The sequence below is a fragment of the Ovis aries genome, chromosome 8 (assembly GCF_016772045.2).
Source record: "Ovis aries strain OAR_USU_Benz2616 breed Rambouillet chromosome 8, ARS-UI_Ramb_v3.0, whole genome shotgun sequence".
Taxonomy (NCBI): domain Eukaryota; kingdom Metazoa; phylum Chordata; class Mammalia; order Artiodactyla; family Bovidae; genus Ovis; species Ovis aries.
This window is the reverse complement of record NC_056061.1, coordinates 47,741,939-47,762,712: the sequence shown is the minus strand read 5'-3', so window position 1 is coordinate 47,762,712 and position 20,774 is coordinate 47,741,939. Positions and strand designations below refer to the sequence as shown.

At 37.7% G+C, this 20,774-nt stretch overlaps 1 protein-coding gene and 1 non-coding gene across 5 annotated transcripts in view; one reads left to right on the top strand and one right to left on the bottom strand.

The window, feature by feature from the left end:
* The window catches only part of CASP8AP2 (caspase 8 associated protein 2), a 32,873-nt gene that overhangs the window by 1,739 nt on the left and 10,360 nt on the right, over nt 1-20,774 (top strand). For all 4 annotated transcript variants that reach the window (XM_004011272.5, XM_060419562.1, XM_012182768.3 and 1 more), the window contains exons 2-6: nt 10,592-10,674; nt 15,043-15,111; nt 17,678-17,778; nt 18,324-18,398; nt 19,257-19,372. In XM_004011272.5, coding sequence (XP_004011321.3) covers nt 10,620-10,674; nt 15,043-15,111; nt 17,678-17,778; nt 18,324-18,398; nt 19,257-19,372 — 416 coding nt within the window. In that variant the 5' untranslated portion in view covers nt 10,592-10,619. The remainder of the gene's footprint in view (nt 1-10,591; nt 10,675-15,042; nt 15,112-17,677; nt 17,779-18,323; nt 18,399-19,256; nt 19,373-20,774) is intronic.
* On the bottom strand, nt 17,357-17,420 carry LOC114116280 (U7 small nuclear RNA). Its single transcript, XR_003590262.1, has one exon. It is a non-coding gene; the product is annotated as a U7 small nuclear RNA (small nuclear RNA).

The following is a 20,774-nucleotide window of genomic DNA, read 5'->3' as shown; positions in this document are numbered from 1 at the left end:
TCAGTTTTGTATATTCTTTTACTCTATATATTCTTTATCATGTTGTTTTTTCATTATGGTTCATTACAAGGTATTGAATATAGTTTGCTGTGCTATAGGACCTTATGGTTTATCTATTTCATATATAGTAGTTTGTATCTGCTAACCCAAACTCCTCATTTATCCCTTCCCCCTACTCCTTTTCCCCTTTGATAACTATAAACTTGTTTTCTGTGTCTGTGAATCTTTCTGTTTTGTGAATAAGTTCATTTGTGTCATATTTAAGATTCCATATGGAAATGATCTCATATGGTATTTGTCTTACTCTTTCTGACTTACTTCACTCAATATAACAATCTCTTGGTCTAGCCATGGTGCTGAAGATAGCAATATTTCATTTTTTTTTTATGGAGTAGTATTCCACTGTGTATGTATACCACATCTTTTTTATCCACTCACTTGTCAATGGACATTTGAATATTTTCTAATCTTGGCTATTGTTCAGTTCAGTTCAGCTCAGTTGTGTCTGACTCTTTGCGACCCCATGAACTGCAGCATGCCAGGCTTCCCTGTCTACCAACTGTGACTTGGATTGAATCTACCCAAAAACCCATGTCCATTGAGCTGGTGATGCCATCCAGCCATCTCATCCTGTGTCATCCCCTTCTCTTCCTGCCCTCAATCTTTCCCAGCATCAGGGTCTTTTCAAATGAGTCAGCTCTTCGCATCAGGTGGCTAAAGTATTGGAGTTTCAGCTTCAACATCAGTCCTTCCAAGGAACACCCAGGACTGATCTCCTTCAGGATGAACTGGTTGGATCTCCTTGCAGTCCAAGGGGCTCTCAAGAGTCTTCTCCAACACCACAGTTCAAAAGCATCAATTCTTCAGCTTTCAGCTTTCTTTATAGTCCAACTCTCACATCCATACATGACTGTTGGAAAAACCATAGCCTTGACTAGACAGACCTTTGTTGACAAAGTAATGTCTCTTCTTTTTAATATGCTGTCTAAGTTGGTCATAACTTTCCTTCCAAGGAGTAAGCGTCTTTTAATTTCATGGCTGCATTCACCATCTGCAGTGATTTTGGAGCACAAAAAAATAAAGTCAGCCACTTTTTCCAGTGTTTCCCCATCTATTTGCCATAAAGTGATGGGTCCAGATGCCATGATCTTCGTTTTCTGAATGTTGAGCTTTAAGCCAGCTTTTTCACTCTCGCCTCCATCAAGAGGGTCCTTAGTTCTTCACTTTCTGCCATAAGGGTGGTGTCATCTGCATATCTGAGGTTATTGATATTTCTCCCGGCAGTCTTGATTCCAGCTTGTGCTTCCTCCAGCCCAGCATTTCTAAATAGTAGCGATTATGTCTTGTCTTCTGTGCTATATACTGTTTAGACATCTTGTCCTGAACGTCCTACAGATAATTCAACATGTCTTCTTTCAGTTAAAATGTCTCCATTTCAGTTAAAAGCATGACTACCTTGTTATTGAAGCTAGGAATTGAAGACTTGTCTTTTGCAAATTGGGATTTTGATTATTTCAGCAAATTTTTTTTTTATTACCTACCAGCTTGTCAGGCTCTATGCTGAGAGCTGGGGGTACAATGGTAAACAATGGTAAACAGAAGCATATAGTCTAGTGGATGAGACAGATATTTCTCTAGGAATCCCACAAAAATGTAATCATAAACTGAAAAGAGGCCATGTAGAGAAAGGACACAGTGTTATAAGAATATTTTACAGATGGTTAAATTTAACAGGGGCTTCCCTGATGATTTCGACAGTGAAGATCTGCCTGCAATGCAGGAGACCCAGGTTCAATCCCTGGGTTGGATTGAGTCATGTCTGACTCTTTGCCACCTCGTGGATTGTAGGCTGTCAGGAGTCTCCTACATCTCTTGCATTGCAGGTGGATTCTTTACTGCCGAGCCACTGGGGAAGCGCTTAAGTCACAGTATCAAGAGGAATTGAGTGAAGAAGGGCAGTGAGAAAAGAGCACTCCCTGCTGAGGCCCTGTGGTGGTAGGAACAGACTGTGTTCTAGGAGCTGAAGGAAGGCCCTTATGATCAGAGCAGAGACTCCTGGAGAGCGGGGAAGAATGATGCAGACTAACACTGCAGCTTCCCCAGTGGCTCAGTGGTAAAGAATCTGCCTGCAGTGCAGGAGACCCTGGTTCAATCTCTGGGTCAGAAAGATATCCTGGAGAAGGGAATGGCAACCTACTCCAGTATTCTTGCCTGGGGAATCCTATGGACAGGGAAGCCTGGCAGGCTGCAGTCCATAGGGTTGCACAGAGTCAGACATGGCTGAAGCGACTGAGCACACAGCACACAACACTTGGAGGAGTGGGCAGAGGCTGGTTTACTCAGGGCTGTGTAAGCAAAACTGTCTAACCTAGGATCAGCTGGAAGCACTGAAGAGTTTTAAACAAAGGAGGGAACATGATAATATTTGCATTTTGAAAAGACAACCCAGGTTGTGGTTTTGAAATGGGCAATATTGGGTACTTGAATAGGTGAGTGCGCACTAAGTTGCTTCAGCTGTGTCCGACTCTCTGCGACCCTGTGGACTGTAGCCCTCCAGGCTCTTCTGTCCATGGGACTCTCCAGGCAAGAATACTGGAGTGGGTTGCCATTTCCTACTCCAGGGGATCTTCCTGACCCAGGAATTGAACCTGTATCTCTTATGTCTCCTGCATTGGCAGGCAGGGATCTTTACCACCAGCTTCATCTGGGAAGCCCAATACATCAATACATTTTTCCTTAAATCTTTTTTATTCTGTCCCTGAAATCTCTGAGATCTGCTTCTAATCTTTATTTCCACCATTAATAACTTGCTGCTAAGTCGCTTCAGTTGTGTCCGACTCTGTGCGACCCCATAGACGGCAGCCCACCAGGCTCCCCCGTCCCTGGGATTCTCCAGGCAAGAACACTGGAGTGGGTTGCCATTTCCTTCTCCAGTTAATAACTTAGGCACCCCTCATTGTCTCCTGTATGGTATAATAGCCTTTGCTATCTGCCTCGCTACTAATATTTTCAATACTCTTCTTGCTAGAGTTGAATGTCTGAAATGCAGATTTTTTTCTTTGAAATGCAGATTTGATCATTATATTTCTTGGCCTTAAAAGCTTTTAGTGGTTCCCTCATTCTATGGTTGAAGAAGTCCAGGTGTTTCACCAGACTTTCTAAAACCTCAGTTCTCACATTCTGTTCTGTGTGTGGGTATTCAAACCCAGGCTTGCTTGTGAACTTATTGATAGATGTTGTCAGGAAGTGTGTGTGCATGCAGGAATCCAGTTTCACTGAACCCTGGGATTTTGGAAATCTTGGGGTAGTGAGTGAGAGGGTCAGAAGTGTAGGTGCCAGTGTCTGTGTTGATTTTATTCAGTAGGTGTTGGGCAGTAATACAAAGTTTTTGAGGAGGAAGTGAGATGAACAGGACTGCTTTGGAAGAACTAACTCAACAATTGTGGGTAGCATGTGTTTGGAGAGTGAAGATAACTAGGTAGCTATAGTAGAGGCTGAAACAAATTTCTTTAGCAAGAATAAAGAAAAAGGGAGAAGCATCAGTAGGGATGCTACTCAAAGAAACAGCGATATCAGGAGATGACAGATGTTCATGGAAAGCTTTGGTTTTTTTTTTGGTTTGGTTTTGGACTTGGTGAGCTTGGACTTACATGAATGTATTTATTAACTTTAGCATCTTATTGCTGACTCTTGGTTTGTATTTTAGTACAGACAGTTCCTAGTTTTCAGGCACTGAAGGAGCAGCAGAGGAGTCTGATTTGGTATCCCTGTTTTTTGTAGCAGCTCTTGCTCTCTATCCCAACTTCTTTGTGTTTGCCCATCAAATGTTGAATCCAGACTTTGCTTTGCAGTTGTAGAAAAGAAGACTCTGATGTCCAGAAGCTTGTCACCTTAGGAGAATATTCAGTTACATTTTTACAAGAGCCCAATAGCATTTAGAACTAGTTATGTGTTATTAAATTGTAACTACAGCTCTGTGAAGTCTTCCCTGTGAGCTTTTCGTGATAAATAAGACTAAGTAGTCTTTTGAGTGAGAGCCAGTGTATAAACCATGAGCTTTAGTTAAGGGTCTTTTGGTTGATTTCCTTGTTTATTCAGCACACCTTTATTTTCATATTTATGTATTAAGTGCTGAGAATATAGAGATGTCTAAAACTTGATCTCTGCTTTCAGGTTGCTCATATTCTCTCTAACTGCTGTCCAGTACAGCAACCTCTAGCCACATATGGCCATTTAACTTTTTTTTTTTTTCCCTTGGCCATGCTACAAAGCTTGAGGGATCTTAGTTCCCCAACTAGGGATTGAGCCCCCGTGGCCCCTGCAATGGAAGTGTGGAGTCCTAAGCACTGGACCACCAGGGAACCCCCTCTTTAACTCTTAAGTTAATTAAAACAAGCTACAATTTAAACATCAGTCTCAGTGTGTTAGGCCAAGTAATGGATTCACCATTATGTCCATGTTCTAATCTTCAGTTCAGTTCAGTTGCTTAGTCGTGTCCGACTCTTTGTGACCCCATGAATTGCAGCACGCCAGGCCTCCCTGTCCATCACCAACTCCTGCAGTTCACTCAGATTCACATCCATCAAGTCAGTGATGCCATCCAGCCATCTCATCCTCTGTCGTCCCCTTCCCCTCCTGCCCCTAATTACTCCCAGCATCAAAGTCTTTTCCAATGAGTCAGCTCTTCCCATGAGGTGGCCAAAGTACTGGAGTTTCAGCTTTAGCATCATTCCTTCCAAAGAAATCCCAGGGCTGATCTCCTTCAGAATGGACTGGTTGGATCTCCTTGCAGTCCAAGGGACTCTCAAGAGTCTTCTCCAACACCAGAGTTCAAAAACATCAATTCTTCAGCACTCAGCCTTCTTCACAGTCCAACTCTCACATCCATACATGACTACCGGAAAAACCATAGCCTTGACTAGACGGACCGTAGTCGGCAAAGTAGTGTCTCTGCTTTTGAATCTACCATCTAGGTTGGTCATAACTTTTTTTCCAAGGAGTAAGCATCTTTTAATTTCATGGCTGCAATCACCCATCTGCAGTGATCTTGGAGCCCAAAAAAATAGAGTCTGACACTGTTTCCCCATCTATTTCCCATGAAGTGATGGGACCAGATGCCATGATCTTCGTTTTCTGAATGTTGAGCTTTAAGCCAACTTTTTCACTCTCCTCTTTCACTTCCATCAAGAGGCTCTTTAGTTCTTCTTGACTTTCTGCCATAAAGGTGGTGTCATCTGCATATCTGAGGTTATTGATATTTTTTCTGGCAATCTTGATTCCAGCTTGTGTTTCTTCCAGTCCAGCGTTTCTCATGATGTACTCAGCATATGTGTTAAATAAGCAGGGTGACAATATACAGCCTTGACGTACTCTTTTTCCTATTTGGAACCAGTGTGTTGTTTCATGTCCAGTTCTAACTGTTGCTTCCTGACCTGCATACAGATTTCTCAAGAGGCAGGTTAGGTGGTCTGGTATTGCCATCTCTTTCAGAATTTTCCACAGTTTCTTGTGATCCACACAGTCAAAGGCTTCGACATAGTCTAATCTTAGGAACCTATGAATATGTTGCCTTACATGGCAAAAGAAAGTTTGCAGGGAATTCCCTGGTTGAGGTTAATAGAGAAGAGCGTTAGAATCCAAGGTATGGGTATTATATGTGCTTATTGCTCCTTCGCTGGTGGAGCAAAGAAATATCAATACATGTGTGTCTGCTAACTCATGTATATACATGTACCTATAATTATTTCTATATTTAATCATCTGTATCTATGTTGAGTTAAATGTGTGTTTTACTGATGTTTTCAGCTATAATCTATTACCACAGGGGTCATTTTTAGTATGTTCTCTTGCTTTTCTGTAACCTTCTGCTTCAGTAGCAAGAAACCTGGCTCTCACTACCACCCATTGATGATATCATTCAATTCCAATATACGTATATAACAGATCGGAACTTTTAATTTGTACCCTGGTGGGAAGCAACTTCATCAACCAGAAGACAGTGCTTATACTAATTGAGATTTTAATGCTATACCATCTTCCATTTGGAGGGATAAATCTTACTTGTCCTTAGTGTACTTTTGGTTTTGTTTTTTGTTTAATGTCTTGCTGGATGCAGTTGGCTAATACTTTTAAAAGACTGTTTCTGTGTTCATAAGAAAGATTGACCTATAGTTTCCTGTCTTGTAATTTTCCTATTTTGTCCTGTCTTTGCCCTGTTTTGATGTCTAGACTGTACTAACCTTACAAATCTTGTCTCTCAGCCTTTCCGCCCCACCCCCATTTGTTGTCTGGAATAGATTTTATCTCTTCTTTGAAGGTATGATAGAATTACAAGTTTCTTTATGAGATTATTGTATTGAACTATTTAATCATTATTTAATCATCCTAGATTAACTACTGTATTGAATTATTTTAAAATGTGTTCGTATTTTCTGTTTCTTCTTTAGTCAGTTTTTTGACAAGTTACGTTTTTCTGAAAAGCCATCCGTTTGATTGAACTTTCAGATACATTTTGTTGATAATTTAATCTCTGCTGTGTGTGAGACTGTTGTGCATGTGTGCTCAGGCACTCGGTCGTGGCCAGCTCTTTGGGACCCCATCGTCTGTAGCCCGCCAGGCTCTTCCGTCCATGGGATTTTCCTGGCAGGAATACTGGAATGGGTTGCTGTTTCCTTCTCCAGGGGATCTTCCTGACCCAGGGATCAAACCCGAGTCTCCTGCAGCTCCTACATTGGCAGGCGTGTTCTTTTCTGCTGAACTGCTGGGGAAGCCCTTGTGAAGCCATACTCCTTTTCTGTTCCTAATGTTTGTTCTTTCTTTTTCTTTATTAGTTTTGCCAGGTATATGTCAGAGCTAGTATTTATTTTTATTCGTCTTTAGAGCATTGTTTCTTTTCATTAATTTATGTTTTTTATGTGTTTCTTTCAGTTTACTTTGTTCTTTTTGTTGAGTTGGATGACCTAATTAATATTTTGTCTTATTTTCCTATAAATTTATTTCATGCTATAACTTTTCCTCTGAAAGTATTATTTTCATTGTACCCCACAGATGTTTTATAGTATATTCATTGTTGGTTAGTTCTGTGTATTTCCCAATTTCCATTAATATTTGTTCTTTGCCCGATGTTTGTGGTTTTTGAAAGTAATTGGGAAATTTGAAAATGCACTGTTAATTTCAAATTTTATTAATAAAAGCATATCTGTGGAATTTGTTGAAACTCACTATTACAATATGTTGTCCGTTTTTATAAATGTGCTTGGGAGTAACATAAGTGTAGTAATTTAGTATAGGTAATATAAAAATCATCAGATCAGATCTGTGAATTTTGTGTTCAGAGTTGTATCTTTAAATCTCTTTTAACTGCTTGATTAGCAGAGTGTGTTAAAACCTCGCCACATGGTAGCTTTAAAAGAGAAAGCGTATTAGAAAGAATTGTTAACAGCGAGTTGGAATTGGTTAGTAAAGAGTTAAAGATGACCCTAAGAAACAAGGAGTAGCAGATACAGGATCAACAACTACCTTTAGGACTGAGATAGATCATCCAGAGAAGACCCATCTCCCCATCATTGGAAGGAGTGTGGCCCGGGCTAATTGAATGGAGTAAAGAGTTAAAGATGATCCTAAGACCCTGGAGAAATTGCTAAGTGCCTTGCTGGCGACAGTGCTTTGAACCTAGCAGAGGAGGTGCATAGGGAAGCCCCTAGATACTGCTGGCTGTTGGGTGCTGTGGGATCCAGGAATTGGAGAAGCTGCCCTCTCCATAAGCCTATTAAGAGAAAGCTATGTCCTGCAAGAGTCCATTGTAATAGCAACCTTATGTATAGGAGGCAAGCATGTAGAAAAATTGTGTCCTTGCAGAAACCTAGGGCTGGAGAAGCTGTGTACTGTAGGTACTGAAAGCTGGGGAACGCTGGCTCTGTAGGAACGTGGCCAGCCAGACACACTGAAAGTAGGAAGAGAAACCCCCTTCCTTTCCAGGGTCCCTTCAGCCCTCTCTACTGACAAAACTGTACATAAGGCTAGTTAGCAAAGAAATATTTTCAAGGCCTACCTCTGTTATCACACAAGGGTAGATAGGGAATAAAGAGGCATCATAATTCCACAATTCCTTAAACTTTATGTGTATGTACATATATATAAAAATACTCAGAAACAATTATAAATAATTCTCAGAGACAATTTTGAAGATCTCTTAGTGCTACATTTACTGTGACTAATAAATTAGCAGTCACTTTTCTCTTAAATTTTAAAAGTAATTAAAAAATATATTTTATTTGGTGGTAGGGGCCAAGAAAGTAAGGTTTGCAGACAGTGATCCCATAAACAACTGGAGAAAAGTTTAAGACAGGTGAGGGCAAAAACTCAGGATTTTTTGGATCTCTTGTATTTGCCAATCTTAAATAACCAAGACAAGTAGAATCTTTTTTTTTTCTTTTTAGAGTAATAACTACCAGTAGTAAACACTGAAACTGTGAAATGATATGCAGTGAAGGCTTTGATCTATTTCATCTATTTAACCAAGTCATCAGATTAATTGGTTACCATTTTGTGGAAAAAAAAGATCCGTTGAGTGATGCTTCCTTCAGTTTGCAGCTAGTAGTAGGTTACTGCCAGGAAACCTGTGAGTTTCTTCTCCATCAGTTGGATGCTGCTTTACCAAGAGTTATGTGTTACTTGCCAAATGTGATTATGCCATTTTTGCCTTTTGTAATTATTGTGCAGGCTATAACAGAGTTATTTAAACATATACATATACCTTGATTTTATTTAAAGGCATAATATACAAATTATATCTCTTGTGGTAGATCATGACATTTTCTTTGAGTATACATCCAGTGACTAGAGCTCTGACTTCCTTATACACCCAGAAGATGTTGCTTGGGATTTTCATTTGAGTAACAAATTCTATACTTCTGAGTCCACCTGAGTACAGACTAGATTTTCTCTTCCAGTATTTTGGATTATGTCACCCTTACTTGATTTGGCAGCAGTTGTAATTGTCTTCCTCCTCACCTTTTAGACTCTCTAGAACATTCAGCCTAGTTTTCCCTGGTAAATAGCTGAATAGTAATCTCACTCTAGTATTCTTGCCTGGGACATTCCATGGACAGAGGAGGCTGGCAGGTTATAGTCCATGGGGTCGAAAAGAGTCGGACATGACTTAGTGACTAAAACAACAGCAATCATACTTTTACTTAGAAAAATAAGGAGATAAACATAATTGGATTTGATAATAGAGGCACCTGGTTGTTGGTAGGTTATCTCAGTTGGTGAGAGCAGAGGTATGCAGGCACAGATACCCTGAATAACCCCAAATAGCCATAGTGGCATAGTTCATTGACTGTGGGCAACATTCATGTATCTTACAGGCAGAATGGAGAGCATCAGATAAGTTAGTGAATGTCAGATAAGATGTTTTTTTAACTGCTTTGGATTCTTACATTGCTTCCAGTCTCGTGCTCTATCGAATACTCCTGTATATACCTTTTTGTAATCATGTGCTTGATATGTCTGTAGAGCAAATTACTAGATGTGAAATTGTTTAAATTGCATTTAAAAACTTGATAGCTGTTGCCAGATTACCTCCTTAGAGTTTGTACCAGCATACGCTCTATGTATGAGAGTATATGTGAGTATTGTTTAGTTAGTAAGTCGTATCTGATTCTTTTGCAACCCCATGGACTGTAGCCTGCCAGGCTCCTCTGTCCATGGGATTTCCCAGGCAAGAATCTAGGAGTGGGTTGCCGTTTCCTTCTCCAGGGGATCTTCCCAACCCAGTTATCAAACCCACATCTCCTGTGTTGTTGGCAGGCAGACTCTACCACCGAGCCCCCTGGGAAGCCCATGAAGAGTATATACGTCACTTTTTTCCCACACCTTTACCAACCTAGTGTAGTATCAAACTCTTTGCAATTTGCCCATCTTACTCCCTTGTTGGTAAAAACACGTATGTCTAGAGTCTCACATATATCTAAGATTACCCCCAGATTTGATGATTTGTTAAGAGGACTCACAGAACTCACCATATATTTGCACTTACTTAGTATGATAGTTGGGAGAAGGCAATGGCACCCCATTCCAGTACTCTTCCCTGGAAAATCCCATGGACAGAGGAGCCTGGTGAGCTGCAGTCCATGGGGTTGCAACTGAGCGACTTCAGTTTCACTTTCCACTTTCATGCATTGGAGAAGGAAATGGCAACCCACTTCAGTGTTCTTGCCTGGAGAATCCCAGGGACAGCGGAGGCTGGTGGGCTGCCGTCTATGGAGTCGCACAGAGTCGGACGTGACTAAAGCGACTTAGCAGCAGTATGATAGTTGGCTTATTTTAGTATAAAAGTTAATTTATATTTTTGTCTACTTTATAAAATTGGCATCATTTACTTTGTGATATGGGTTAACCATATCAGCAAGTTTAAGACTTTTTATCGTTTTAGCTTTTAGAAAATGCCAGACATTAAAAAGAAAACAGCAGAGTGAACTCTGTCATTGTGTCCAAATTTGAAAGTTATCTTTTAATTTAAAGCTAAGTTTAGTCTCTGAATTGTGAGGTTGATTTTAACGGTGGAGAATATTTCTATTTAATACCTTAGATGGCGACTATCAAAAAGAAATAGGATCATGGCAGCAGATGATGACAATGGTGATGGAACAAGTTTATTTGATGTCTTTTCTGGTAAGAGCTCATTTTAAATCTTTCTAAATTTATTTAATTATAAAGTAATGTATTTATTCTCATTGATAACACTGTCATTATCAACTTTTTCTCCCCACACGTAAATGAATACAATAAAGTGCTTGGCAAATAGAAAGTGCTTAGTAAGTGAGAACTTTCTTATTTTATACTTTCAGGCCTCTTAAATATAATAAAATTAACAACTTTGCCAGTATAAGCAGTAATTATTTTTTATTGTCATATTAAAAAATATAAGGGAAAAAATATAAGTAAAAAAAGCTGGCTTAAAACTCAACACTCAAAAATGAAGATCATGGTATCCAGTCCCATCACTTCATGCAAACAGATGGGGAAAAAATGGAAATAGTGACAGACCTTATTTTGGGGGGCCAAAATCACTGTGGATAGTGACTGCAACCATGAAATTAAAAGACACTGGTTTCTTGGAAGAAAAGCTATGACAAATCTAGATGTGCGTGCATGCTGTTGCTTCAGTTGTATTCAACTCTTCGCAACCCCATGGACTGTAGCCCACCAGGCTCCTCTGTCTGTGGGATTCTCCAGACAAGAATACTGGAGTGGGTTGCCATTTCCTCCTCCCAGGAATCGTACCCACATAGCTCCTGGTTGTCCTGCTTTGGAGGTGGATTCTTTACCATTAAGCCACCTGGGAAGCCTGACAAACCTAGACAGTATATTAAAAAGCAGAGACATCACTTTCCCGACCAAGGTCCAAATAGTCAAAGCTGTGGTTTTTCCAGTAGTCATGTACTGATGTGAAAGTTGGACCATAAAGAAGGCTGAGCACTGAAGAATTGATGCTTTCAAAATGTGGTGCTTTAGAAGACTCTTGAGAGTCCCTTGGACAACAAGGAGATCAAACTAGTCAATCCTACAGAAAATCAACCCTGAATATTCTTTGGAAGGACTTGATCCTGAAGCTCCAATACTTTGGTCACCTGATGCAAAGAGCCAACTCACTGGAAAAGACCCTGATGCTGGGAAAGATTGAGGGCTGGAGGAGAAGTGGGCGACAGGATGAGATGGTTGGAATGGCATTATCGACTCAATGGACATGAGTCTGAGCAAACTCTGGGAGACAGTGAAGGACAGGGAGGCCTGGTGTGCTGCAGTCCATGGGGTCACAGAGAGTCGGGCATGACTGAGTGACTGAAGAGTGAACAAGGGAAATTCCTTGGTGGTCCAATGGTTAGGACTTGGTGCTTTCACTGATAAGGTGTATGTGTTTATATATATATACATACACAATTTACCATATATATACTTATCATATATATATATGATAGATACTTATTACTCTTGAAATGGATATTTCCAGTAAATGGAGTGGTACTTGCTTATTGTTGTTTTGGGAAAAATTAACAGTCACAAATAGATGATAAGTTTGAAAGAGATAGCCAAGACCTAATAGTAAAATAAGCTCATAAAATGGAAATATTTTTAGTAATATACAGATTTTAAACCTCCAAATCCTGACATAACGTTTCAGTTCTTTGGTCTTAATTATAATTATGCTATGACAATCTCATTAAATTTTTTGAGGATATAGTTGTATATTGATTGATCAGAATTATGAATGCTGTAGAATGAAAAGGGCAGTTGTAAAACATGTCTAGTAGAATTCCATTTTTGCTTGAAGGTGGTTTAGTTGCTAAATCATGCCTGACTCTTGGACCCCATGGACTGTAGCCTGCCAGACTCCTATGTCCATTGGATTCTCCGGGCAAGAATACTGGAGTAGTTTGCCATTTCCTTCTCCAGGGTATCTCATTGACCCCAGGTCTCCTGCATTGCAGGCAGATTCTTTACCAACTGAGCTATGAGGAAAAATATGTTTTAAAAAATAATATCCATAGACATGAATAGATTCACATGTATATGGCTGTCATCACCACTCTGGATAGCATTATTTGTTTTTTTGTGTTATTAATTTTGCTGATGTTTTCTCAAATTGTTATGCTGCTATATATTTGTCTTACGATGTTTTTTCTTTGAAAAATTCTAAACCAATTAAAAAATGGAAAGTATAATATAATGACCACCTTTATTTTCATTTAGATTCATAAGTATCACAACTGTTAACTCTTATTTTGAAGGACAAAACTAACTTGTTATTCTCATTTGCTGGAAATAGCTGTTTTCATTTCTGTATATTGCTCTCGCAAGTTTTTGTCCACATGCATACATTGTTTGATAGTCACATACACAGTGTACATTTTTGTTTTTACTAGTTAACATGATTTCACAAACATTTTTATTCCTATAACATTTTTGTACTTGTCTTTTATTATATCTGTAATTTTAGACTTATAGAAAAGTTGCAAGAGTAAGAACATGCAAGGAGCCTTTTACCTATGCCAGTGGCTTTAACACTGTGCATATACTTTTTAATTTATACACATATATACACACAGTTTTTTCCTGACCTATTTGATAACCAGTTGTATACATTATGGTCCTTACATCCAAATACTTCAGTGTATATTTCATGAGCAAAAGTTGGTTTTCTTACATAAAGACAGCATAATCATCAATTTCAGTAAATTTAATACTAATGCTATAATTTTATTTAGTCTACCATCTTTATACCAGTTTTATCAGTAAATACAATAATGTCCTTTATTGCTGTGATTGGATTTAAACCTATCATTTTAAAAGTTTAGTTTGTCTCATCAGTATTTTTTTTTCCTTCTGATTTTCTTGCCTTTTTCAAATATTTGAATTTATTTTAGAATTTCATTCTGATTTACAAATTAGCTTTTTGGTTATACCTTTCTGCAGTGCTTTTTATAATTGGTTGCTCAAGGGACTGCAATATACATCTTTAACGTTTTATAGTCTAGTTATTAAAAGGTAAGAATCTTTATGTAAGATGTAGAATCTTGTACATATAGTTGCATTTGACCTCCTTCCATCCTTTTATGTTAAAGATGTCTTGAACCCGGTGATACAGTGCTGTAATTTTTATTTTAGCCTGTTGTATGTGTCTTAAGTAAACTAAGAGGAGTTAAAACCAACTAGGTGAAATATTAGTCTTTTGTATTTACTCAGTTATTTACCATTTTTGTCCTTCTAGTATCCTCTAGTATCACTTTCCTCCCCGTTGTCTCTTTTCTTCTGGGACTCCAGGTATATAGTATGTGAGAACTCGGGATATTCTATAGGTTAGTAAGGGATATTTTTAAAAATATTTTTTCCTCTATTCTTGCAACTGGATAATTTATTGATCTGTCTTCAAGCTCACTGCCTCTTCTGTTGAATCTTTTTACCTTAGGTATTATAGTTTCAGTTTTAGAATTTTCATTTGGTTTTGGAGTTGTTTTTATTTGTCCTCCAAGATTTCCTTTGATAAATATTGAATTGCATTTTGGACATTGTAAACGTTCAAGATATATGATTCTGTTATATTCCTCTGAAAAGTGCTAGTGTTTTTAATTTTAGTAGTCATTTATCTCAGCTGAACTTGATCTTCTGTCTTCCCTGTGGTGAACAGTAGCTGAAATCTCTGTTTAGCTACAGAGATTTTTTAGCTTTTAGCTGGACTCCTGGGAGTCCTTTACTTGTGTTATTCAGATTTGGGCACAATTTGGGGAGTCCTCTGTGGCTCTTTGGATTTCTTCTTTCTAGTTGCTGTTATCACCCCCAAAGTTTTTTCTCTAGTTCTTCAAGCTATTAGGACTGGAAGTGTCCATCTGAGTTTCTCTGCCTACTGTGGCTCCAACTAGCGCTTATCCTTGCACTAAAACTGGTAAAAAAAAGAAAAGGGGGGTAGGAATTCATTACTTCTTTCAGGGGTCATCTCCTCTCCAGTTTTTGCTTGCTTTGGATTGCTCTTTAGTTCTTCAGATAGCTTTTTTTTTTAAAAATTTAGATACAGTTTACATATAATATTATAATTTCAGATGTACAATATAATAATTCCATATTTGTATATATTGTGAAATGATTGCCACAGTAAATCTAGTGATAGAGCATTAACTAAAGTTAGCTTTTAATATTTCATTTAGAGTTTTTATTTTTGCAGGAAGATTGTTCTGATACTGGATTGGGAATCTTCTGACTAGTATGGCTTTTAAAGTGGGTTTTTAAGTCTATATCTATTTACTGGTTGTTACTAGATTGGGAATCTTCTTACTAGTATGGTTTTGAAAGTGAGTTTTTAAGTCTGTATCTGTGTACTAAGATGTGTATGTTTATAAGGATGTACAAAAGCTTCTAAACAGTTTTTTTTTTTTTTGGCACAAGACTGATACTCTTTTTCTGGTCCTTCAGAGTAGAAATGGAAAAACTTCACTAAGTACATAGAGTCAGTTTTAACCAGTCTTTTTTTTTTTTTTTTTTTCCCAGCTTCTCCTCTTAAAAATAATGATGAAGGTTCTTTGGACATATATGCTGGGTTGGACAGTGCTGGTTCTGGTATGTAAATTCTGTAACAAAATACCATGTCATTTTGTTTGGTCAGTCTGTTGGAAGTGTTTATTTTGTTGTTACCAATTCCTGGCATAACTCATAGCTTCTCAACAGTTTGCCTTTTCTTTGAAATGATTGTACTCAGGTAACTCTTTTTTACCCAAATCTTTATCAGTGAAAAAATTAGCCCTTAGGTTTGTTTTTCATCTGGGTGTCAGATTTAATCAGACCTTATGGAAAAGTATTTTGTACCAAATAAAGCTGGTGGTGGTGACTGCATATATTACCTCACCCACTGTTACAGGCTATGTGATATTCAGTTCAGTTCAGTTCAGTTCAGTTGCTCAGTTGTGTCCGACTCTTTGCGACCCCATGAATCACAGCATGCCAGGCCTCCCTGTCCATCACCAACTCCCAAAGTTCACTCAGACTCACATCCATCAAGTCAGTGATGCCATCAGGCCATCTCATCCTCTGTCATCCCCTTCTTCTCCTGCCCCCAATCCCTCCCAGCATCAGAGTCTTTTCCAATGAGTCAACTCTTCCCATGAGGTGGCCAAAGTACTGGAGTTTCAGCCTTAGCATCATTCCTTCCAAAGAAATCCCATGGCTGATCTCCTTCAGAATGGACTGGTTGGATCTCCTTGCAGTCCAAGGGACTCTCAAGAGTCTTCTCCAACACCACAGTTCAAAAGCATCAATTCTTCGGTACTCAGCCTTCTTCACAGTCCAACTCTCACATCCATACATGATCACTGGAGAAACTCCATAGCCTTGACTAGACGGACCTTTGTTGGCAAAGTAATGTCTCTACTTTTATGTGATATTAGAACTTTTGAAAAGGGTAGGTACTATATGTATTTTCAAATGAATCAGTACGGGTATAATATGCAGAGTCTGATGACTTGTCTAATTGAGAAAACTTTTCTGCAATCAGATTTTTCAAAGCTTCAAACAAATATGATCTTAACATCTGACTTGTTGATGAATTTGTTTTAGATAAAGTGGTTCTCCAGTTCTAATCTGAAATTAGTATAGATTTAGATGAAATACAAAAGATGAGGAAATGTATAGCTCTTTGGGGAGAGGTAGACACTGTATTAAAACGCTTAACATGTATATTTTTCTTTTTTTACCCTAGTTTTATTGAGATATAATTGACTTATAAGTAAGTTTAAGATGTATAGTGTGTCGATTTTATCAACACTTAAATATTGTTCACTTAAATATTGTGAAATAATTGCCACCATAGCATTAGCTAACACCTGTATAGCATCACGTGATTACCACCTCTTTAAGATTACTCTCAGTGATTTTCGATTACATAAAATAGTGTTATTAACTATAATCACTATGCTGTACATTATATCCCCAGAACTTATTCATCTTATAGTTGGATGATAGTTTGTGCTTGTCCACAAACCTGAAAAAGTTTGATCAATATCTCTTTTTCCCTACCCCTGGCCCTTGGCAACCATCATTTTTAGTCTCTGTTTCCATACATTTCAGTTTTTAATTAAAAAAAAAATTTTTTTTTGGCCCCTCTGCTGGGCTCATGGGATTTTAATTCTCCTGTCAGGAATGGAACCCCTGCCCCCTGCATTGAAAGCATGTAGTCTTAACTTGTGGACTGCCAGGCAGTTCCCTTTATTGAAATACAGTTGACTTATATTGTTTTGTTAGTTTCAGGTATACAGTAATGTGATTCAGTTATATAGATAGATAGAGATATATTCTTTTTTTGTATTCTTTTCCATTATAGGTTATTACAGGATATTAAGTATGGTTGCAGATTTTAAATTCAGGTTTTTAATTCCATTTGATTTCTGTGTGTGCTATATAAATATAAGAGTCTACTTTCTTTCTTTTGTTTATGGCTGTCCAGTTTTCCTAATACCACCTATTGAAGGGACTATCCTTTCCCCATTATATATTCTTGGCTCCTTTGTCATAAGTTGGGACCGTATACGTGTGCCTGCCTACGAAGTCACTTCAGTTGTGTCTAATTCTTTGCGACCGTATGGACTGTGGTCTGCCAGGCTCTTCTGTCTGTGGGATTCTCCAGGCAAGAATACTGGAGTGGGTTGCCATGTTCTTCTCCAGTGGATCTTCCTGACCCGGGATCAAACCCAGGTCTCCCGCATTGCAGGCAGATTCTTTACCACCTGAGCTGCCTGTGACTGAACATGCCTGTGTGTATTTCTAGGCTTTCTGTTCCATTCCACTGATCTCTGTATCTTTTTTCCCCCATGGGGGTATTTTCCGGTGTGGACCGGAAAACCTGCTAGACAAATTGTAAAAGAGCTGTAGCACTTATGTGTTTGTTCTCATTCCTATAAAACTATACTTTTGATTACTACAGTGTTGTATTATAGCTTGAAATCAGGAAGTGTGATGCCTCCTCCCTTCATCTTCTTTCTCAAGATTGCTATGGTTATTTGCAGTCTTGTGGTTCCATACATATTTTAGGATTGTTTTCCCATTTCTTAGAAAAATGCCATTGGAGTTTTGATAGGATTTTATTGAATCTGGAAATAGTTATTTTAATGGAAGGGTTTCTTGTTTGTTTTAGACACTGCATCCAAATCCTCTGTACCATCCAGGAATTGTTTGGATTTATATGAAGAAATCCTGACTGAAGAAGGAACTGCAAAGGAGGCAACATATAATGATGTATGGATTACCAGAATTATGAACGATGGTTATTTTGTGCTTTGATATCTCCTGAAATGCAGGCATCGGCTAACTTCTGAATAGGCATTCTGTGTTTGAGAAGTAGCTCTTAGACTAAAAGAACATTTACATCAGTTTCTGCCTTCAGATCTGCTTTAAAACAGTGTCTTCTGAATGTTTGCCTAAATGTAGTTATAATTTTGCTTGATTAAATTTAAGTGTCTATACAAAATCTCAACAGGTAAATCAGTGTGATAAAACATTTTGTCTTTTCATGGTTTGTACTAAATTATAAATTGTCCCAAGACTTCATGCAGGCAAATTTCTTTCTACCTTATTTGAATTTAAAGTTTGGAGACTGAATGTGAAACTAAAGAAAATAACATTATTCAGGCCCAGCTTAATCTAACTAAATGCCTGTTAATAGAAATAGACCTCACTTACTCTATTTTGTGAGTTGATTTACAAAATTTAAAATATTTTGAAATGTCATTTAAGTTAAGAAAATAATTTAAAATGATGCTTGAGCTTTTTGTATCTTACAGTTGCAGGCAGAATATGGAAAATGTCAGCTGCAAATGAAAGAGCTAATGAAAAAGTTTAAAGAAATACAGACACAGGTAGAATTATAATGAATATTTTATTTTTGCCTTATTAGCCTTTAAAATAAAAATATGGTAACATTCTTTGTTAGAAATTAAAATGCTAAAGGGTTGACAGATTATAAGGAAACTTTTTTTCAAAGTATTATGTGAAATAGCAAATCTGGCCAAATATGCATTATTTACTGTGTCAATGAAACTGATAAAACTGCTTGATTTGTTCAATGATATTGTCCAATGATTAAATAACTGTTGCTAGACTAGTTAATAAAGAATAGAAAATTTTGATTGTATCATGTGGTTTAAAAGAATGGCTTGAGGAGCCAAGATTTAGAATGACTGATGGGGGAAAATGGTGGTGCCCTCACAGTTTTTGCCAGAGTGACTTTTTTTGTTATCATGCTGCAGAATCAGGAATGTTCTGTTCTGATTTTTATTTTTTGGTAAAGTTGTTTTTTTTCCCTTTGTCCCAAAGAGCCAGTCAGTCCTCAATTATTCTTTGTTCACCTAAGAATTAGTATATTATTTCAACTTAAACCTTCAGTTATTATATATAACACAAATTTTATCATTTCCAAAATAGTGACCCAGGCAGAACTTTTTTTATGTTTATTTATTGGTTTTTCATTTTGAACCCTCTTTTAAATTGTTTCATTTTGAATAGCCTTTCTTTGGTGCCAGTTTCTTCTCTGAATCTCGAACTCCCCATTTGTATAATGAGCATCACTGTATTCCTCCTATGACTATTATGAGAATTTCATAAGATAAAATAAGTCATGCCTAGCATGTAGTTAGCATTCAGTAATCAATAGCTATTATAAGTAGTGGTTTATTCCATAGATACATACTTTACTAAATATATTTTATGGTGTTTAGAATTTTAGTTTAAAAAATGAAAACCAGTCTCTTAAGAAAAATATCTCAGCACTTATCAAAACTGCCAGAGTGGAAATAAACCGCAAGGATGAAGAAATAAATAATCTTCACCAAAGGTATGATTGAGGGATGTGGATATGTTTGTAAATTACATGAATATTGATATACAGAATATTTTTAACTTTGAAAAGATAATGAAAATCATGTATTTTGTTAAATTTTTAAGGTTTCACTGAGAGGAGCTAATATTCTAATAGTATATTATCATAATGATTTCTGCATGATTAGTAATAGAATATTGCCACATACCTCTCTGAATGTATCCAGTTTTGTAATATACTGGGATCTTGTTCTGATATTCTTTGATCCTGAGAAGATGATGGTATATGTCATGGGTTCCAGATGGGGCCCACCAAATTACTAAGATACAAGGAGGATGTTTGTGTCATACATTCTGTCATAGACAACTCTTAAAATATCTCTCAATTATATATTCTTTTTCCTCTGAAATGGATTTTCTACTTAATTTCTCTCTCTCCCTCTCTCACTTATTTTTTGGTTGGGGCAGTATTTGGCTTCAGAGAATTGCATCTCTTCTCCCCTTGATAGTCCAAACCTCCAAAACAGTTATCGAAATTTGCTATCTCTGTTTCTCCACCTTCCATTTCTCCTTACTCTTGAACCCAGTCCACTCTGACCTCTTCCTCCTGTGACTACCGCTAAATTCATCATATAGTTTTGACTTCTCATTTTAACTTGTCTTTACACACAGTTTGACATAGTTGACCCTTTTTTCTTGAGATAGTTTCTCCCTTTGGCTTTCATGACCCTTAGTTTTCTTCCTAACTTGAGACTTATTTTTCTAGTGAAGTTGGCTTTCTTCAAAGCTATGTCTTTACTTTCCTTTCTCTTTCAGTATTTTCTTTTAATGTAATCTTACTTGTACTAGTCAGTTCCATTTATAAGTAGATAACTACTCTGTATCTGTACAAAAGTTTCAAAGTTACCTTATCCAAAACTGAATTTAAGATTGAACCCATTCCGTTGTTCCTTGCTCAGTGGATTCCCCAACATTTATTCAGCTGGTGCAAGCTAGAGGGACTGAAGGACAGAATGACCATTTAATTTATTGCCTAAACCAGGATACTTTTGAGAGTAGAAGGAAGTGCTTTTAGTAATTACACTGATATTACTTGGCAAAATGGGACTTGCAGGCACCCTGCCTTGGAGTCATCAATGACACTTAGCTCTTTGTCATCCTTCAGATCCAAATCCATTACCATGTCCTGCTGATTTTTATGTCTATATTCTCTCAACTCATTTCATTTCTCTCCCATTTCTGTCACTGCTACCCATCACCTCTCAGCTAAACTGGCAGTGGTCTTTGTGCTCAAAACTGTTTATCACCTCTTGCTCCTTCTAGCCTCTGGTTTCTCACTTCTTAATGTTAAAGCCACGGGATACTTTGTAAAGGACAGTTTAGGTCATATATCACAGAACTATCCCATCCCACCTCTT